Here is a 22,153-nt window from a genome sequence, read left to right on the forward strand (position 1 = left end):
CCCTGACAACTCAGAATTCCACTACCTTGTACGGGCCTCAGTCTCCTCACTGGGCCCCAATGTAGGTCTGAGGGTCTGAGGTCTGTTGGTCTGAGGGTAATCCAGCCACTCAGGAGCCTGAGATATTTTAGCATCGTGTCTGGGCCCCCTCTCCCAGGACACTCATTTCCCAGCACCCTCTCCACTGTCTCCGCACCGTTCCTTGGGGAAAAAAAAATTTTCTTTTTTTAAAACCTCCTGAAGTTTTTGTGGGTACAGAAACCACAAACTGATTGGCTGACAAAAAGGGGAAGAAGCGAGGCCACTGGAAATCTTCTGGGTCCGGTTCCCTCCACGCCCAGGTCTCTTCTCCCCAGCACAGCTGGGTGCACAGCCTGAACATGCCAGCGGGGACCCTTATCCTACACGCATCAGGAAAAGGCCTTGATCCCTTTCCCCAGAGCCCAGTGGCTCAGTCCTGAGACGGAACCAAAGCAAGGGGGAGGGGTGTGGGGAAAAAACCCTGCTGCCTGATCCCACGCCGCCAATCACAGACCCTCAGTTGACTGGCAGCACTCAACAGGTTGGAAAAAAAAAAAAAAAGACGAAAACACAGAAAAACCCAAACACTCTGACGGGGAGACCATGTGGGGAGAGTGTGCTGGGAGCCTCAGTAGCCAGTCTCCTCCTGGTCGTAAGGGAGATATTCAGGGGCCTCCCTTGGCCCTGGGCAGTCGCCGGCACCCAAGGGAGCCCCATGGGCCCCTGGGCTTCCGGGTAGTACTTGAGGCCGTGTATTTGAAGACGTGGCCAAAGGCCTGGCCACTCTGGTTGGCGCCTTGCCTGTAGCCCATCTTCAGGGACATGGAGGAGTTGTCACAGTTGTTGATTCCCAGCTTGGCGTGGTGGATGTGCCACCGGGTCCGAGGAGTCCAAAAGCCCACCTGGCTGGCACACTTGTTTGTGCCCATCTGGAGTTGTCCATGGCGGGGGCAGGATGTGGTTCTTGGGTCATAGAGATGCCTCCCCGTGCCCTGCCCTCCACGGTCATGCCTGACTGGCTGGCACATTTGTTGGTAATGGGCAGCCTGATGAGGCACTGGGCGGCCTTCATGGTGGCGTCGTGGAAGTTCTGCTCGTGCTTCTCTTAGTACTTGTCACCGATGTCCATCCTGGTCTGCAGCCCCTTAGTCTTGGCCTTCCCTGCCAGGGCAAGAAGAGACACCTGCACCTGGGTCACGTTCCCACTCTCAAACAGGTGGTTGGCCCCAAATAAGTCCAGGGGGTTCATGCTGTAGCTGACCATGGCCTTGAGGAAGTTGGAGAGGTTTTCTAGCTGGTGCCAGTTCTACACGGAAGCGGTTGATCTTAAGAGCCTGAGGCCGGCTGCAGTTTTTTCATGAATGTGCGTAAGATAATCCCATCCTTCAGGCCCTTCTGGAAATCGGGCTGATGGAGAGGCTGGTGAGTCCCGTGATCCAGCTGCGGAGCTCTGCCTCCTTCTGGGGGTCATATCTGGAGAGGAGTCTCTTCTTGACCTCCCGCAAGAACCTGTAGGAGCGGCCCTTGTTGAACTGCCTGGAGCTTAAGGCTGGCAGGTGCCGCCTCCGGACTGGACCGGACAGGACCTGGGGCTAAGTCTTTTATCTAGTTTGCAATATTTTGTTTTCACCACACCATTGTTTTTACTACATATCTTTGGTGTATTTAAAAAATGTGTGAAAAATGTTAGACCATCTCCCTTTTTTCCACCTTCCCTTTTACCCTTTACTGCTATTTACACACACACATCCACGCACGCACACATGCACACACACATACAGACCAAAATTAATTTAGATGTACGAATGGGTTATTTGAAGCAAAAAGTCAATCTATATTAGTAAAAGTGTCATGCCAGTGTAAATTATATTTATGATCCTTTTAAGAAGAAAGAACTTCCGGCCCGGCGCTGTGGCTCACGCCTGTAATCCCAGCACTTTGGAAGGCGGAGGCGGGCTGATCACGAGGTCAGGAGTTTAAGACCAGCCTGGCCAAGATGGTGAAACTTTGTCTCTACTAAAAACAAAAAAAGTTTAGCTGGGCGTGGTGGCACGCGCCTGTAATCCCAGCTATTCGGGAAGCTGAAGCAGAGAATTCCTTAAACCCGGGAGGCGGAGCTTGCAGTGAACCAAGATCAGGCCACTTCCCAGGCTGAAGCACAGTGGAGTGATCTTGCCTCACTGCACCTCAAGCGATTCTCCTGCCTCGGCCTCCAGAGTACCTGGGACTACAGGCGCTGCCACCACGCCTGGCTAATTTTTTGTATTTTTATTAGAGACAGGATTTCATCATGTTGGCCAGGCTGATCTGGAACTCTTGCTCTCATGTGATCTGCCTGCCTCGTCCTCCCAAAGTGTTGGGGTAACAGGCATGAGCCACCACTCCCAGCCCCTCAGTAGGTTTTAAGGAGCCTCAGCCCTGGTTCTCCCCTTCCGGGCCTGACCAGGTATACTGGTCTATCCCCCCCTGCCACATGCGCTGCCAACGACTGCACAGGGGCCCCCACCCCAGGGGCCCTGCCCATGAGATATTGTGAAATACCGACTGTGGATGAAACGCAGTAAAACCTGTGTTTTTAAGAAGAAAATGAAAAGACTTAAAATTGGCATTTTAGGACTTCATTATATATTATTAAATATATATTAAATATAAATGTTATAGAATTTAGCACCTCTATCTCCCAGTCTCTGGGAGAGGTTAGGAATTAACTTGCCTAAGCCTTAATCAGTAAACACTTCTGGCCTAGCCACGTTGACCATCCTCTCTCCTAACATCATCCAGTACATTTCAGAAGCTCATGCAAAACTCTCCCACCTTTTGTTTCAACAGATACATCAACTGATACAATTATACAATAATTGTATAAGATGATATTAGACTTAATCTCACAATCACACTCAGCTTGATTACTAACCCTTCTCCTACATCTTGCTCAACTAAATTTATCTACATTTTCTATGAATTGAATAGCTTAGAAACATATGTTGTCTATGTATTATAGTGTAAGTTATTGTAATATAGAAATACGGAAGTTCTGTAACGCCCATTTTCTGCCTAGGAAATACCAATATTTTTTGAGCATGGCAAGTGTTTCCAAGCATTCAGAAGTGGAGAGTGTAGGGAATCCACTGCAGAATGAGGTCTGCTTGTCATCCTCTCAGTCTCAACTGGTGTCCCTCCTTCATCTCTGTCTGTTTCACTGATGACTATAGAAGGTCAGTCATTTTTATATGAAATGAAAATTGATGGAACTAAGGTGTTGATTTGAATATCCAACCGACCACTTATTGGGTGTCTGTTACAAGTTAAATTGTGTTCTACAGAACAGCTCAGGAAACGGATGCTTGACATTGATGTACATAACAGAAATACAAACACACCATTAAAAAATCAGACCTCTTATGAGAATCCAGATTCTCATGTAAGCTTTGTGAAGCTCTTTCAAGTTGAGAATGCAAAATTTCAAAAAAAAAAATCATTTTAACAAGTAATTCTTGAGACAGAAAAGTAGAAATAGAAGATCATATATGGTTGTTTCACTAGCTCAAATCTTAAGTACAGTTTTTAGTCAATTGACAGCCATATAATTCTTATTTTATATACTGATATTCATTAGAAATTACAAACTTTAAAAAATATTCCTGTCTCCTTCTGCTAATCAATTTAAAAATTTCATTCATTTGGTTATATTTCTCCTTTTTTTTTTTTTTTTTGAGACAGTGTCTTGCTTTGTCACCCAGGCTGGAGTGCAGTGGCGTGATGCCCACTCACTGCAAGCTCCACCCCATGGGTTCATGCCATTCTCCTGCCTCAGCCTCCCAAGTAGCTGGGACTACAGGTGCCTGCCACTGTGCCTGGTTAATTTCTTTGTATTTTTTAGTAGAAACGGGGTTTCACCGTGTTTGCCAGGATGGTCTTGATCTCGTGACCTAGTGATCTGCCTGCCTTGGTCTCCCAAAGTGCTGGGATTACAGGTGTGAGCCACCGCGCCCAGCCTATATTTCTTCATTTTACCTGGTCTGGAATAATTATTTCCTACCCAGCATTAAATTTAATTAATATCTAATTTGTTTACTTGGTTTAGTTAGTTTTGACCATGTTCAGTACACTTCTTATAAAGCAGGCATGTAGGAATGTTGGCAAGTTTATGGTCTTCACTCTTCCAAATCCCTAATGGTGGCAACCCAATAGACACATACCACAATGTAAACGCATACACACACACATACCCGTGCACACCCATACCCACCCACCTACACACAGACACAGAGACACACACACACACACTCTGGTGGATCAACACATGAAACACTTTACAGGCAAAGACATCATATATCAGGGATCTCTTAGTGCACTACACACTTTTGTAAATTATCAGGACTCTTCAATTGAGGTGAGTCTACAGGGATTTCAAAGGCTATTTGAGTGCTAAGCTATCTAACTAGTGGTTGGACCCTATTTAAATAATGCATTAAACACAACTCTTGAGGATCTGAAGAATATCTGTGCTTTCCAATGAACCAGGAATTACAAGGTCCTGAAAACCTCAAGCTTGTTATATGTTATATCCTTTAATAGTTAAAGTGAAGCTGATATTAATGTGAATATACTTTAGATTTACATCTTTTTGTGTTAATTTTTCTTTGCCTGTAATATACATTTTTATATAACTGGGAATAAGAAACATCTTAGGAAAAAGAAAACACAAAATAAAATTTCCCTGATTACATTGTGCCTTGGTCCAGTAACCCTGCAATGCACATGTACACTATAAATGGGTGTCTTGGGGAACCACTTTGGTATTTCATTTTAATAGTGCATCCTGGAGAATATGTTTGAATGGGTCACATATTACAACTGATTTAAATTTTGACCCATATAAAAATAAGTTTTCAAAAATATGTCTGAAGCCTGGAAACTGTAAAAATGTTTATCATCATAGAATAATAAAAGGCTAGCCGTTAGTCACTCAGAAATTGTTCAATAAATCTAAGACACCTTAGACATAAACAGTTATGAGTGAGTATAGTTCATCATTAATGATTGTAAAAATTAACGCTGTCATTTATGGTTGAGAATAAAAAACCAGAAATGTAACTTAATTTGAGAGATAAATGATACAAACTTTACCTAAAGCAAGAGAATAATAATAGATGTGTAAAAATATTTGTGTCATAGATAAGACTTTATGATGAAATTGAGTTGAACAACATGAATCAAACGTGTTTTGCATACTACATCTGCAGTTACAACATCACAGCCTTCTAAGTGTTTCCCTAACTTCAAAATGGAAGTTAGCACTGAAACAATCTGATTTTATGAATTGGGATAATGGGTCATGACTGGTGTAAGCTGAAAGCAATACTACACTTTTAAAGTTGGATTTCTTTGTGTATTAATACAAACACCAGAGAAGATGGTCAATAAATTAATTATTGTACAATGCCTATCATAATACTTAAACCTGGAAGAAAATCAGTAAATGTTTAGTGAATAGAATTGGTGAATTGCTTCCATTTGATATAATTTTCTGTTCATTTTAGGGCTTACCAAAACTTGCAGCTCTGAATAAGGCCCAATTATTTACTCCTTCCAATAAAACAAGATTCCAAGAATAAGTGTGAATGTTTTGTTTTGTTTTGTTTTTCACTGAAGTATTCCAGTCTGTAGCTGCTCCAAATCACACTAATCTTTCTAGAGTCTGGTACAGGTCCTGGTCTCAAGGCCACTGTTACCATAATCACCATCTTTTGTGCCTCAAGGTTGAGCCCTCCTAACTTACCTGCATGCAACTGGAAAAGTCCCATTTCATACTTTAAGCAACCTAGATGTCTCTTTCACTGAAAGTGGTATTCTTCCTGTGCTTTTTTATTTCCAGCAAATGATGTCAACCTCTACCTACACCTGACATCTCAGTGTAATTCTTGACATTTTCTTCTTCATATTTCCACTTCCAATCACCAAGTGTTGTCAGATTTTACCTTCTCTCTATTTCTTGAATGAAATTTTCTTTCTATCTTCATTGCCATCCTAGATTCCAGCCCATCACTGGGCTATGGTGAGCACCTCTAAAGTGCTCTCCCTGATTCTCTCTCCAAAAATGTTTCTTTGCTCTTTCCAGATGATTACTTGAGAAGTAAATACAATTTACATTGTAAATTGCTTTGTTGAAAAACTCCAAAGACTGCACATTGGTGCTAGGATAAATATCAAGATTCAAAAATGGGTTCAAGCAATACAAAATTTGTTTATTTTCTCTCTCCCCACTCTTGTGGCATGAACATGATTGAACTAAGTGATTCAGATATATTTCTTCTTCTCTCCTGGACTATGGTCTTCTTATTCATAAGCTTTTCCCACTACCATACCAGATTTATTTAATTAGCTCTTACTCTTAGTTTAGTTTGCTCTTCACCTTCCCCACCAAGGGGAGTCTTACCTGATATCCCTAAATATGAAAGGCTTTCATAACAGTGCATAGCTTTTGTCTGTAACAGGGATTATTTTAGTTATAATATTGTTTTTAGGTTTTTATATTTTCATTACTATTTATAATAGATAAATCTCAGCATGCTTTTTGATAACAAGTCTAATAAACTTTTAATGCAATTGTAATTCAGTACATAATTGTTTTCTATAAGCCATGATTCTAGAGATTGAGGCAAAATGTAGTGGTAATCTGTCCCAAGTAGAAGGACAAATAGCCAAGCAATGTTGACCTACTCATTCATCTCTAAAACAGGTTAAGATATTGATTTCCCTGTTTTCAAGAGGAAGCAGGGACAGGAAGTTTCTTGCTTGTTATCCTCTGAACTCACTCTTTTTATGGAAAAAGTAATTCATCTGATAAATGACACAAAAGATTTTGATGTTCATTAGCAAGGTGGTGATTCCAAGAAGTTGAAATAAAAAGTCTTCAGAGCCTGTCTCTCTCAGTCACTCTCTCTGGACTCTTGAAACTGCTTGTTGGGCAAAATAGGGAGGCCTTGTGTAAGAGCTGAACAAGCAGGCTCAGTCCTGCTACTGGTTTCATGAATCCAACTTTCCCAAACATGACAGAATGTCAGAATCCCATGAGCCAAAAGTTTTATGATGAGAGAGGAAGAATGATATTTTACTCCTCAATCTAATTTTAAAATTAAATTTTAAACAGAGTTAATAAAGTTAAAGTTAACAAAGTTGAATACACACACATATGCATATACCCATGCACATGCACACAGTCTTCTCACATTCATTTCTTAATTGTTTAATCATTCATGAGAAATGGTTTGATTTTGTATTTTCTATCTACCAATACTTGCACAAGCTCTGGCTGCAAAACTTTTGTTGGTTAAACATTAGCATTTGGGAAACCACATCCCTGCTGAGAGATAGAAGATCTTGATACAGCCTTAACTACATCATCAGTAAACATGGGACTGTTTTTAACCAGAGGGAGGCAAATGGCTTTCAGATGGTTGTGTAGCTGGTTTTAACAGTAGCCTGCAGTGGCTTTTTGACAGCCATAAACATTGCTAATTATTATTAGGCTTCAGAGCGTTCAGTATGAGGTTTTAATTTGCTTATGTTAGGCATGAGAAGGTGGCACTATCCTAGATGCCCTAAATATTGTTCCTTGTCACTTTGTTCCCACTGAATTCAGAGGTAATTTGGGGCCCGTGTCTAAAATGGTCTTATATTCATGTGTTTGCCATAGGTTTCTGATACTTACATTCTGAACGTAGTCTCAAGTTGGCTCTTGAGGGCTAATTTCATTACACATGATCGTAGGTATAAATTTAAATTTATGGAGGATTGTTTTGTACATCCCACAGAATCTGGATTCACCTCCAAGGGACTGTATAGTTTATCAAAAAGAAGACAAAGAAGAATAAGAGTTCTTGCTGTCTAGGGAATACATCATCTTCTTTAGGTAGCGCCTATTAATGGTCCTCAAAATAGTTAGAGCATTCAAGGTTTGTAACCAGTTCACAAAGAGGGAAGTAGATTCTATTAGAAATTAAACATATTACTTCTTTCATTGAGTAAGTATTGCTACAAGAATACGTTTGCTGAATAAATTAGCATGTTTATGGACATAATTGATTTGCATACTGTGGCAGCACTTTATGGACCAAACCCTAAGTCCCATGAAAAATGGAATAGAACTATTTGACAGGGAAGTATCATTGGAAAAGCCTGACTCTAGTCTCAGGAAGCAATCTGGTTGATCATGTGTTTTCAGTGTGTAGTCATAATACAACTGTATATCGCTAGTACACATTGGACACCATGCACTCTACATATATTTTCTCATTTCATCCTTCAATACACACATAAGATAGAAAATAGACTTGGATTTAATTGCTCCAGTAAGGTCAAAGACCAAAAACCTCATTACAATGCCAATGTCAGAAATTCTTCTTCCAATTAAGATAAAGTTATCAAAGGCAATTGCGCCTTGCCATAATGGGAAGACATTGGATGAACTTAAAAAAAATTTTTTTTGTTTAAAGCCATCATAAAACTGTGGGCCTAAAGTTTCAATGAACTAAATTTCAGAGAAAAACAATCCTTTCCTTGGTGATCACAGATTAGATAGCGGAAACCATCTCTGAGGACATTTGCTGGATCTGGGACATTGAGTAGGTAGAAGAAGAAGCTGACAATGTGCAGAAACAGCTGGAACATTGGGAAGAAGCAAAATAATCTACAGGGAACTGAACAAAGATGGAAAACTATATGGTCTCGTCGCATTTACTTATTTTCACTTAAGAGACAGGGCCTCATTCTGTCACCCTGGCTATAGTGCAGTGGAGTGATCATGGCTCACTGCAGCCCCAAACTCCTCCCTCAGACAATCCTCCTGCCTCAGCCTCTCCAATACGTGGAACTACCGGTGCACAACATCATGCTTGGCTAATTTTTAATTTTTTTTTTAACCATTTCATGAGAAATGGTTCGATTTTGTATTTTCTATCTACCAATACTTGCACAAGCTCTGGCTGCAAAACTTCTGTTGGTCAACCATTAGCATTTGGGAAACCACGTCCCTGCTGAGAGATAGAAGATCTTGATACAGCCTTAACTACATCATCAGTAAACATGGGACTGTTTTTAACCAGAGGGAGGCAAATGGCTTCAGATGGTGGTGTAGCTGGTTTTAACAGTAGCCTGCAGTGGCTTTTTGACAGCCATAAACATTACTAATTATTATTAGGGTTTTGTGGACACAAAAACCCAGTATGTTGCCCAGGCTGGTCTAGAACTCTTGGCCTGAAGTGTTCTTCCTGCCTTGCCCCCCACCCACTCCAACCAAGCACTGGGATTACAGGCAAGAGTCACCACACCTGGCCTCCCCTAACATTTAGATACTGAACTGTTGGAAAAATGAGTAAAAAATAAGTATAAGTAGCATTTTGAGTATTTTCTCCCCATACACCCAAATGTTTAGTGTATATTACTGCTTCACATAGGAGACCATTCTTCCATCAAACTATGCAAACTAAGTATTTAAAATTTGATTTTTGCCCTACAATAAGCTCTATGCTAAACCTCATTATATTTGATTTTGACAATCTCTTTTTATACCATAGTTGCAAAAAATTAATCACATTCTTTACTTCATGAGACATTATTATTAATGTTTCCGACAAGTTTCTCTCTGGCTTTACTTCTTTAATTTTTTTATTTCTTACCCGTTGTCACAGACAGGCATGCTAATGTGTTTGATATAGGTTGTTTACTCTTAAAGAATTCTTACAAGATAAGAAGGTTGTTTTCTGAGTGTGTGTATGTGTATATACATGAGTGTTTACATTTTGCTTAAACAGTATTGTGCTGTAAATCTAATTTTATTTCCAATTTTTTCACAGAGCATAACATCCTTCATACATTCAGATATTGCTGTAGGTTACTTTTGGTTGTTTATTCCCCTGTAGCTGCTGCATAGTTTTCAGTAAAATGAATCAACCCCATTTTCCTTATCCAGTTTTGCAGCAGAATTCACAATGATATCCTGCTACAGAAATATTCACTTCCTTATGGTATCCTTAGGAAAACACTTTTTGGTCATGTGTCACAATTTGTCAGGGGCTTTGTTAGTCTGTTGCTATTGCTATGAAGACATATCTGAAGCTGGGTAATTTATTTCTTTATTTTTTTTTATAAAAGAGGTTTATCTTGGTTTGGGGTTCTGCAGAGCCCCGAAGAAATGGCATCTGCTCTTGGTGAGGACTCAAGAAGCTTATAATCCTAGCAGAAGGTGAAGGGGAGCCAGTGTGTCACATGGTCATAGAGGGAGTAAGAGAGAGAAGGGGGCAGTTCCAGGCTGTTTTTAACAATCACATCTCTCATGAACTCACTCTGAAGAACTCACTCAAGTGGATTGTGATAAACTAAACATGTCGAACCCGCAGCTTGTGGGCTGAATGCAGGTCAGAACAGCTTTCAATGTGGCCCAAAACAGATTTGTCAACTTTCTTAAAACATAAGCGATTTTGTGTGCATGTCTGTGTGTGTGTGTCTTTTTTTCTTTTTCTTTTTAACTCATCAGCTATTTTCAGTGTATTTTTTGTGTGACCCAGGAAAATTCTTCTTCCAATGTGGCCCAGGGAAGCCAAAAGTTTGGACATTCCTGTGCTAAACTATTCATAAGGGATCCACCCCACGTTCCAATACCTCCACTGGGTCCCACCTCCAACACTGGGGATCACATTTCAGCATGAGATTTGGAGGGGACACACATCCAATCTCTATCAGGGGTATGTGCCCATCATTGAAACAGGCTATAGAGTATGCACACTTTCAAACGGGTCCTGTCATATTATTTTCTGAAATGTTTAAAACCATTTAATTTCCCATCCATTGCCCATAAAGGTTGTTTTCCTCATATCCTCATCACTCAGTGTTATCTAGGATTCTTAAATTTTCTAAACAAGCGGTGAAAATGCAGATCACATTTTATTTGTGCACATTGCATTTGTCAGATTGTTAATAATGTATCGGATTTTTTGGCCCATTTTTCTATTGAGTTTACTATTGTCTTTGTTCATTTGAATATCAATCATATTCACTTTCCCCTAAGCAGTGTCAACATTTTCTATTATTGTCATATGTCTGATAACTTTGTATGCCAGCTTTTATTGAAATGAGTCTTTATGATTGTTATACTTATTCTAAAGTTTTTGTATTTAATTAAATTTGTTGGATTAGTATATATTTTATTAAACTGGAACAACAAGCCTAAATCTATGTTTTGTTGGGTTCATTCAGATTTAGAATTCAGATAACTTTTTGATGGATAAATTATTTGTATCATAATGAAGAATGGCTATCATAATGCAATATGATCATTTCTGCCAATGCTTATTGTTTTGTAGTCTACTTTGTTTATGTGGTCAGGAGGGCAAGACCTGAATGACCTTGACCAACTCAGCGTTCTGGACCTCCTAGTCCTCAGAATGATTTTAGAATGTTCCAAGAAGACAATATCCTGAGATGGGGAGAAACTGTCTGGGACAGTCTGGACTCTGTCCTTGTTTTTCCTAGAACAGGATATTCCTGCAATTCTTAAACTCCAAGAACCAAGGTGCACATGGGGTGTGAAACCTGGGGTGGGGCACTCAGGGGTTCCTCAGCTGCAGTACACAGTGGGGCATGCACAAAGGAGACTCTGTCAACCCTGGGCAACTTTTCTGACCTCAAGGTCAGGCTTGTCATCATAGAACTTAGGCTTTTGCTGATTCTTCCTGCTCCTCTGTTAGTAATAAATGTAGTTTGTCTGATTTACTGTGTGAGCATTCTTCTGTTTCTGGCAGCTTGGTTTATATAAAATACCTCCTGCTAGACCTACGAATCTATGCAATGTGGAAGTGTCATAGAGGTAAAGAAGCAACTTAACTGAGTTGAAAACTAACATACATAACATGGGGCCACTGCAGCAAGGGGCAAAATGATCCTGCCAAAATATCACATGTGACCATTCCAGACATATTGTGGAAGAAGAAATTAGATGCTGAAACTCAGAGAGATCTGAAGATCTTATCCAAGCCAACAGGAGGCTAATAAAGCCAGGGAATTCCACTGTACTCTGATTCAACAGTACAAGCTTCATCTCAGAGAAGAGCAATGCAATGGCACCAGTGATCAGACCAGGGAGACCGTCTGCCACAGAGAAAGCAGAGGTCTAGAGAATAGCACGAAGACAATAAAAGACTCCAGATTCAATTTCCCTTTGCCTTGAGGCCACAGAAAGCCCAAAGCATGTGAACATCTTCTTGGAGGCATTTAACTAAAAGAACAATTGAAACTTGAAGAAAATGTGAGTCAAAAGTTAAATTTAAAGATATGTTACTCTCTCCAACCCTCCCCCACCAATTCACCACAGGATAAGTCTAGTGAGATAAAAAGCATGTCATTTATACAAAATACAGAAGTTTTATGTTCTTTATGTGAGCAGAAATACGTTCAAATTTTACTCAATAAATGTGTTTTGTTTTACTACTAGAAATAGTAAATTTCACTTGGTCATTACTTAATTTTATAATTATCTTTATTTAAATTTGTATCAGCTCACAGCCGGGTATCTACCTACAGGAAAAGAAGTCATATGAAAAAGACACGTGTACACACATTTATAGCAGCACTATTTGCAGTTGCAATAATGTGGAACCAGGTTAAATGTCTATCAGCCGATGAATAGACAAAGAAAATGTGTTATAGATACACCATGGAATACTACTCAGTTTGGAAAATGAACCAAATAATGGCATTTGCAGCAACCAGGATGGAGTTAGAGATGATTATTCTAAGTGAAGTATCTCACGAATAAAAAAACAAATATGATATGTTCTCACTTACAAGTGGGAGATAAGCTAAGAGGGTGTAAAGGCATAAGAATGACATAATGGACTTTGGAGACTCGGATGGAAGGTTCGGGGGGTTAAGGTACACATTGGGTACAGTGCACACTACTCGAGTAATGGGTACAGCAAAGTCTCAGAAATCACCACTAAATAACTTTTCTATGTAATGGAAAACCACTTGTTTTCCCAAAACGATTTCAATGTAGTAATATATAGGAAAACAATGATATGATAGTCTTGAGGTGCAACATTCACTGGATTTCATATGGGAGAAAAACAGCTAAAATCAAACACGTGGACAGGCAGTCAGAACATTGTCCATCACATACATAGTAAAATTAATAGGAGGCCAAACGTTCATGAGGAGAGTCCATTTGGAATAGCCTGCACCTGCAGTGAGGATGTACGCCATAGGGCACACATAACTCATGTTAGGGAGAAAACGTATAATTTTACTCAATGTGAAAACATCTTCGGAAATAGCTCACTCCATGCTGTCCAGATGCATTTCTGTACTGTAGAGACTAAGAGTCATCAAAGTGAAAAACCTCTGCCCCGCTCCAAGTTCTGCTTCACACAGGAGTAATACTACTGGAGGGAAAAGCCATACATGTCCCAAGTGAGGGAAAGCCTTCACATATCAGTCATTTCTTATGAGACATATGAAAATTCACACTGGATAAAAACCGTATGAATGTAACAAAAGTCAGAAAGTCTTTAGATATTCCCTACACCTGAATAAACATTTAAGAAAGAGCATTCTGGAGAAGCCCTATGGATGTAAGGAATGTGGGAAAGTCTTCAGCAAGCTTCAAAACATGCACATATAAGGAGCCACGCTGGAAAAGAAAAACCCCTATAAATGTGACAAATGTGGAAAAGACTTTGCAAAGTCATCAGAATTAAAAGTCATCTTAAGATTTACAATAATGAGAAGCCCTGTGGGTGAAAATGGGGAAATCATCATTAATTTTTTCACCATACTCAATATGAGAGGAGGACATACTGGAAGGGAGCTCAATGAGTTAACATGCATAAGAACATCTTCCTGAACTCTCGTATCTTATAGAAGTGTGAAAAGAAACCCTCTGAAGGTAAAGTCTATGGAAAGCCTTTGATCTTCATTCATCTTGAGTACCTATTTGTTCTCACACTGGAGAGAAGCTGTGAAAGTAAGGAATATGAAAAAAAGCCTCAGTGTTGCCTCAGACTCATAATTCATACAAGAACTCACACTGCAGAGACTGCTTGTGGAAGTAAAAAATGTAGAAAAGACCTCTTTAAACACTTATCCCTCCTGTTGCACAAGATTCCACGCCCTGGAGGGAGACTACAGTGGGAATGAACATAAGAAAGTTTCAGTTCCAGCTCTTCACTTATTGGGCATGAATGAGCACATAGTAGGACTGAAGCACTGTAAACGTTAACAGTGTTGCCATTATCATTGTCTTATCCTTCAAGTAGAACCCAAGTTCATACGTTTCTAGTTTTTTCTTTCATTATACAAAATGGTATAAGATGACAGATATGTCTTAGCACCCTTTCCGCTCTGCCACGTTAATGTTGCTATGTAGTAGCTTGGTTACAATTCACTCACACATGGTTTCATTCTCAATGTGAAGCCCTCTCTGCACTCCATTCACTTTAGAATTAGAATTCATCTTCTCCATGATACCTTTTTTGTCAGTTTGTTTTTGTTGGTCACAATTTGACTGCATTATGGTCACATTATGCGGTTTTAATGGTGCCGATTTGGTGTACCTGTTATGACTTTCATTTTGGTGTAATGGGGTCAATTCTGTCCATTTCCCTGCTATACCCATGATTCTCATCTTCTTCACTAAGGGAAGATGGAACTTTTTACAAGGAGCACTATTGAAATGCCTTTATTGATGTCGTTATCCTTATTTTATTATTTAATTAAATTTTTTTTTTTTTTTTTGAAAAATGGTCTCACTCTGTCTCCCAGGCTGGAGTGCAGTGGTATGATCAGAGCTCACTACAGCCTTGAACTCCTGGGCCGTTGTGATCTCCCAGCTCAGACTCCTGAGTAGGTAGGAGTGCAGGCATAACAGGTGTGCACCACCACGCCAAACTTTTGTTTGTTTTTGTAGAGACTGAGTCCCTTTATGTTGCCTGGAATCGTTTCAAATTCCTGGGCTCAAGTGATTCTCCCACCTTGGACTCCCAAATTGCTGGAATTACAGGCATGAGCCACCATGCCTGCCCCTGATTAATGTCTTTAAATGAGTTTCCCAGTTTTTCTCATAACTGCAGTGAGCAGAGCTTATAGTCCTGAGTAATGTGAAATGCAGAATTCACTGGTTTAGATTTCTGAAAATCTTTTTGGAAATGGGAGAGTTATTGTTACTCTTTTCTTTTAACCAAGTTCCCTTTGCTCTTTCTGCTCGCTGCTCTCTGGGAATAGGATGAAATGCCCAGAGTCAGGTTAAGCGACTTGAAGACCCTTGGAATGATGGTCCCAACAACAAAACCTTCAATATACAAGATTTCTAACTCCCTAAAGGCATGTTGGGTATCCATGGCAGCCCTGGACTTTTTCTGGACTTGTTTCATGAAAGTAAGCCTTAATAGAACTAGGAAACATTTTAGGAGTGATATTTATAACAAATTGAATGATAAACCTAAAAATGAATAAAACAAAATACAAAAATAAAGAGAATAGACAAAATGGGCTTACAGATGCCGATTGGCCACAAATCCTTGGCTCTCACCTCCATGGATGCCTCACCTACTGTGACGCTTGGAGGGCTGGCAGCCATCACTCAAGAAATCAGAACACAGTGGCTTCTACTGCAGCATCAGGGAGCAAAACCTAAGCCTGTCAGCTCTCAAGAAACATACTTGTGTGTGTGTGTATATATATGTGTGTGTGTGTGTGTGTATACACGTGAGATAAATTTTTTCTGTGACTTTGACCTATCTCATGCTAAAACGATACAATGAGTTAAAACTAGTGCAAATTTCTGGCAACAGAACTTCATCTCCCCATTACTTATCCAGGGCATTGAAAATTGGCCCACATCACAGATCCTTAAGTCATTCTCTGAATCATGAGGAGAAAAGAGGAGAACAGAGAGAACTCCATGTATGTCCCAGTCACAGGGCTGAGTGCTGTGTCTACATGATCCCTCTTGGTGCTTGCCATAACCCTGCAAGAGAAAAGTAAAAACTCAAACACACACTCACACACACAGACATACACACGCACATGCTCAAACACAAACTAGAAACTACAGAACAAAGAAAGCATTGACAACTAATAGAAGTATAGTGCTGGCCAAGCAAGGTGGCTCATGCCTATAATCTTAGCACTTTAGACCAGGAGTTCAAGACAAACCTGGGCAACATAGGAAGACACCATCTCCACAAAACATTTTCCTAGATAAACATCATTTTTAAAAAGAGGTATAATGCCTAAGGGCTTAGGGAAGCAATACTCCTGTGGCTGTGTAGTAAGCAGCAGGCAAAGTTGCTTGTCAGAACAAAGTGGTAGTGATTCCAGGCTTCCTTTGCACACTTAGCCAGGAGACTGGTGAGCTCAGCACTGCCTGGGTTCACTTTACCCTTCTACAGCTCTAAAGCTCTGGCAGGTGGGACCTAAGCATAAGAGAAAGTGATATTACGCAGGACTCTCTTGACCGCATGTGATGGAAACCTAACTCGATCCAGCAGAACATTGAGTTAATTCGCTCTAATTACTAAAAACGTCCGTGAGTAGATGGACTTCTGGCTCAGTGGGATCAGGGGTCAACTAACATCAACCAAGGCTCATTCTGTCTCTTCATTTCGTGTGTCAGCTCTGCTTTTCAGGCAGGCTATTTTGAGACAGCAGCAAAAAATGGCCCCATAAATTTCATATCACTTACTTCCTTGGAAAATGCTATGCCAGTAAAAAGAAAGCACCTCATTCCCAGCAGTTTCATCAAAAGTGCAGGGATGACTTCCATGAGCCCAGCTTGGATCACACGCCCACTCCTGAATGAATTACCCTGCTGATCTGACTGCCCAGGGTGGGTCAGCACCTCCCAAATCCCATGGACTAGTATTGAAAGAGTGGTCCTCCCATGCGAAAAATGGAAGGACAGTACCAGAGGAATATGGGCGGGAGGGCCTCATCTCTAGATAAAAAGTATGAACATATTTGTGTTCTTCGTACACTCATTTATATGGTCACTGGGAAGAAAACGAGAAAAACTCACACACGACTTTCTACAGGCCTCTGTGCTTTGTTTCCAACACTGAGCTGTGAGAAATTTAATTATTAAAACAAAACTTTGAAAATAAATAACAATTTGGGACAATGGGGACAGTTAGCTGATGCAGCACAGGTGAGCAGTTCTTTTGTGTCCATGAGGACACAATTCCCAGGAGGCCACCTGTGGTCTCCTAGGACAAGTGTGTGGTCACCCACAGGCTGCAGTTCCACCTTTTCCTTCCCTGGACTCTCAGGAAGACAGGAGTTCTGGATTCAGCTGAACTGAGTTCAAGTTCAGGCTCTGTGACTCACTGGCTGTGGAATTCTGGGTGAGTCACTTACTCTTCTTGAGTCCCATATCCTCCTTGGTAAAAGGAAGAGGTATAGTTATTGTTAGGTTTTGAAGGCAAGGCGAGGGTTAAAGAAAGACAGAGAGACAGTTGGCAGCTTCAACAGCAACTTCTTTATTGCCAGCAAAACCCTGGGGAGGATTAAACCAGCTTAGTGCTGACACAACTGCCGCTCACAGGCTGGGGTAATCTTGGGACTGGGACGGCGGGGTCTGGGCGGTAGAGCTTGTTGCTCAGCAGGATATGGCAAGGATGTTCCTGCAGACAGACTGTGGTGCCTTTGCCCGGGACGATGTGATACGGATGTTTCTGCAGTAAGGCAGACAGGAAGGATGTTTCTCATGGCCCGAGTTCCCATGGAACGTTTCACTCTGACCAGGGTCTGCAACATGGCTGGAGGTTTACAACATGGTACAGGTTAGACTAACAGTAACATCTCCCAGGTAGACAGTTCTACAAAGTAAACTTCCCTTGAGCATCTACACTCTACCAGACATGGTGCTGGGACCCAGGTCACAGGAGGAACAGGACAGATGAGGTCCCTGCCATCCTGGTGCTCATGTCTGACACAGGAAGCTAATAGGTCATAAGACCAGGTCAGATGCTGGTGGTAATGAAAGACATTACCAGAGTGAGATGAGCTAGAAAGAAATGGAAGGAGCTGTTCCAAACACAGTGGCAGGTGGAGACCCCTCCAAAAGGTGACTTTTGAACAGAAACCTGAGAAATGCCCGACCAGGGGAAAACCTAGGGTAAGGTCCACAGAAACAACTGCTGTGGAAGGGGAAAGCGTGTCATCATCCAAAACCAAGGGAGGAGACCCACAAAACTCCACTCCTATGGAGCAGAGGGGCCTGAAGGGAGAAACAGGATTCTGCTGCTCATGTGGGTATCTGCTTCCCAGCAGGAAAGGGGACCATGCAGGATAGAGGGGCTAAGTGAATCCTGGGCTGTGGGGTTACAGGAGCCGGTGCTGACTCACTGTTGGAGGTGAGCCACAAGAGGAGGCTTAGAACCCCTACCTGCAGCCTCTCCAGTCTAATAAGGAGATTGTAGCGTGGTCAGTGGCGGTATCCGGAGACCGTTGAAGGGCACACGGAGTGATACCTCCTCTGGCCTCCACTCTCAGCTGCAGATTTTCCGAGTTCCTGGAACAGCTTCTCCGTGGCCCCATCAAAATGGAGGGTGGTGACAGCACCCACAAGATGCTAACACCAGGGCCCTGTGCCATACCACCTGCTTCCCTTGGCCCTGCCCAAACCTTTGTAAACAGCTTTTTCTTCATGACCCTTCAGTCGCTTCAAGGTCCCTGCCAGCACCTGACTGTCACATTCCCCAGAGGGACCAGGCTCCTCGGCACAGGAGCTGAGGTTTCTACAGGCACAGAGGAAACACTGTCCCAGCTGTTGGAATGGAGTCAGGAGTGGAAAACAGAATGCTTGTTCTCAATGCTCAGACTTACCAATGGTTTCATTTCATCACACCAAGGCTCTGTGGCATTTTGAAGCAGAACTAGTAATCTACATAATTACAAATTATGTTCTTAAAAGAAGCTGCTCAGTGCCATGCCTGAAACAAGGTGAAACTCCATGAGGAGATGTGTGAGAAGCCAGGGTGCCATAGTTACAAACCAGGACTCCAGGTGCAGACTGCTTGGTTCAAACCTGGACCAGTGGAATGAATTTTCGCAACTCTCCGTATTGCTCTTTGCCCCAGTTTTTCCATCTAACAACTAGAAGTAAAAACAAGGTTATTGTGAAAATTAAATGAATTAAAGTAAGCAGAGAGTGTCTAAAACAACACCCCCAGTCACACGGTCAGCACTGAGCATATTTTTCTTCACTACTCTTAATGAGATAAGAGTGAGTGCACGGGCAACACCCATGAGCCTGGGCTTTCTATGGCATAGGCATCAGAGATCCCACTTTTGAGGTCCTGCATACATTCTTTTGACGCTGATAAGGGAGGAGTCTCATGGGTGAGGAGCAATCAACCACATTGGGGCCAGACAACCCATGGTCAAAGTTGAACTCCACCACTGTTCAGCTGGGTGACTCTGGGCAAGCGACTTTCCCTCTCATGTTCCTTTTTCATAAAAACTCTAGGACAGTAATTCGACTGCCAGTCCTTCCTTAGGGTGTGAATCTCAGGAAACACCGGTAGAGCCGTGGGGAACAGAGACAGGAAAGGAATGCAGCAGTTAACGGGACCTTCATCAAGGTGTTGCACACCAACACAGTGCATATGTATGTACACATACATGCACACATGACTGTTGTCCACTTAGATCCTGGTGACTCCATGGGATAGACGATAAGGCAGGAACAGAGGGAAGAGCAAAATTAAGGGGAGTGAATGTCTTAAGAACAAAATGCACATTGAGGCAGAAAATCAAGGGGGAAGAGGAGTGGTCTGGACACCAAATGCCTGCTGGGTGGCACCTGCTCTGCACGCACTGTCACTAATTCTCCAAGCAGCCTCATGAGGTAGAAGAAATTCCCCTCAATTTACAGATGACAGAAACCTAGTTAAGAAAAGAAAACTGATTTTACCAGTGTCTCAGCAAGTTAGTGGGTGAAGGTATGGACTCCCAGCTCTCTCTGTCCACAAAGTCTACAAACTCTCCCTTGTTAGGCAGGCTGGATACCGGGCTCTGCTTCTGGACTCTGCTCCTTTTCCTGCTAGGCAATCATGGCAGAACTGGCAGAAACGTTATGCCCCTTCACCACCTGGAGCAGAGCCAATGAGAGGGGCTGGGGAACAGGCCATGAGGCCCTGCACCCTCCATTCATTGTCTTCAGGATTGCGATCCCTCAGAACTCTTGCACCACGTGGTGGCAGCACTCTCAGTGTCTGGGTGTCTTCTGAGGTTGTACAGGATGCAGTGGAGGCCACTGGCTGTGCTGTCATATCCTAAGTGGCAGCCACCCAGTCTTGGGCTTCTTGGCTGCTTCAGCACCAGAGGTTGGACAGTGCCCATGCACTGAGGCCCTCAGGAGAATGGCAGGGAAAGGAAAGGCAGCATGGAGAGATGTAGGGTCCATCCACCATGTCCCTGGATGGAGAGACTCCTGTTCCCACAGTAGTTCCCACACCGGGACCACGATTGGCACTCATAAACATGCCAGCCTCCATTTATATTTCCTTGTTTGACAACTCCTTCCCATTTTCATCCTGGAGACAAGACTTCTGAGCACACTAGCTCTGAGAGCACCTGAGACAGTCCCTGAAGACCTTTGATCCAAGCAGGATCCCTCCCTTGCCATCTCCAGACCTCCCCACAAGCTCCCTCCCTGGTCTCCTGGCTCTTGTTCATCCCTTCCAGGCAGCCTTCCACAATCATCTCTAAAACATATCTGACTGTCCCTCATGTATCCAGCACTTTCCATGGCTCCCCAGAGCCCTCCAGATCAAGTTCAAATTCTTTGATCAGACACTTGATCTCAAGCTGCATTCTACCTCCTGAATTAAGATCCCCGAGAAGCCCAACTTGCTCAGGACAAATGAATCACTGAAGTCAAAAATCTTGAACGTGGCCTTGGCCTTGAGGAAGTCATCAACACCCTGGCTAGTGAGGGTGCAGTGCTGCTCCAGGATGATGGTGTGTAAAGTTGTGCTCCAGGTCGCAGGCCCTGAAGAAGCATCTCTCCTCAGGACTGGGCAGTACAGGAAGTCTGTGCACAGGCAGATCTGCCGGTGCTGTTACACTATGCAGCTCCAAGATGGTGGCAATATACTTACTGAGATGCCTGCAGGGTGAGGCTGGGGAGAAGAAGCAGTTCCATAACACGTAAGAAACCCTGGAAAGACTTCCCTGCCAGAATCTCAGGACCACATTACATCCAGAAATGGGTGCCTTCTGGGCACACTTCTCTCCCTGCCTCCCACTCTGAGCTGCCTCCTAGCCCCACATGCCCCAGCCTGGCCCAGGGCTTGGAGCCCAGCGGGTGTTCCGTCCATGGTGTTGACTGCTCCCTGGGCCAGCAGAGCCCTTGGCGGCTCTGTGACTCCTCCTGTAGAACCCCTGCCTCTACCATGGGACCTCTGATTCCCACAGAAGCCCCCACGGCCCTGGATTGCTCTACCTGCCCTGGGATCCTCCAGCCCCATAGACCTTACTTGACGCCTTAGCCCTCCCAGAACATGACATGTTTCTCAGAATGTGGCTGATGTCCAGGGCCATCTGCGGATGTTTGCTGGGGGCCTCTCGCTGTTCTCCTTTATGGTCTGTAGGGCAGGGTCAAGAGAAGAAACCAGTCCCACATTCAGAATGGACAAAAAGCTCACTGCCACAACGGCAACCACCGAACAGTCAGCAGTGCTTCTGGATGGAAAAGAGGTTTCATTCTGCAGAAAGCTCCTTGTTTGGCTTCTCTCGGAAGCCAGGGAGGGGTACCAAGCCCGGCTTACCTGCAATGCCTACGTTACCATCTGTTCCTAGGATATGCGATGGGCCCCTGCTCCCACTGTAGGGTTGACGTTCCCTCCAGCTGGAGACCTGGGCTCCTGACACCAGCTGGCCTGTTTGTCCTGCTCTGGATGACAATGGAAAGGCTGTGCCTGGTATTTCCCTAGGTTCTTGGTTTCTACTTTCTAGACATCCAGCAGCAGTGACCATACCTGTTCCCACTCCTGAAAGGGGACTCCCTTGTAGGGCAGCCAAGACATCTACAGATGGAAGACTGCTCAGTGAGACAGGCCACAGGGGTCCCAGG

General features: G+C 42.8%; 1 protein-coding gene and 1 pseudogene across 1 annotated transcript; both read right to left on the reverse strand.

Moving 5' to 3' along the window:
* Positions 1-649: 649 nt before the first annotated feature.
* On the reverse strand, positions 650-15,652 carry LOC144331498 (calponin-2-like; annotated as a pseudogene).
* A 1,876-nt stretch (positions 15,653-17,528) lies between these two features.
* LOC144331539 (uncharacterized) lies at positions 17,529-21,972 on the reverse strand. The gene is made up of 2 exons (XM_077949095.1): positions 18,461-21,972; positions 17,529-17,831 (listed from the first exon to the last, which is right to left on the reverse strand). Exons 1-2 carry the CDS (start codon positions 18,721-18,723, stop codon positions 17,672-17,674), a joined length of 423 nt encoding a protein of 140 aa, XP_077805221.1. The 5' UTR covers positions 18,724-21,972; the 3' UTR covers positions 17,529-17,671.
* Positions 21,973-22,153: the final 181 nt, after the last annotated feature.

This window comes from Macaca mulatta, chromosome 10, assembly GCF_049350105.2.
Source record: "Macaca mulatta isolate MMU2019108-1 chromosome 10, T2T-MMU8v2.0, whole genome shotgun sequence".
Taxonomy (NCBI): Eukaryota; Metazoa; Chordata; class Mammalia; order Primates; family Cercopithecidae; genus Macaca; species Macaca mulatta.

Excerpts from the sequence above, each read along its gene's own strand:
- LOC144331539 (XM_077949095.1), bottom strand. The coding sequence starts at position 18,723 with ATGAAGAAAAAGCTGTTTACAAAGGTTTGGGCAGGGCCAAGGGAAGCA. Across the intron at positions 17,832-18,460 it reads TTAGACTGGAGAGGCTGCAG|CCATGTTGCAGACCCTGGTC; the intron begins GTAGGGGTTCTA and ends GTAAACCTCCAG.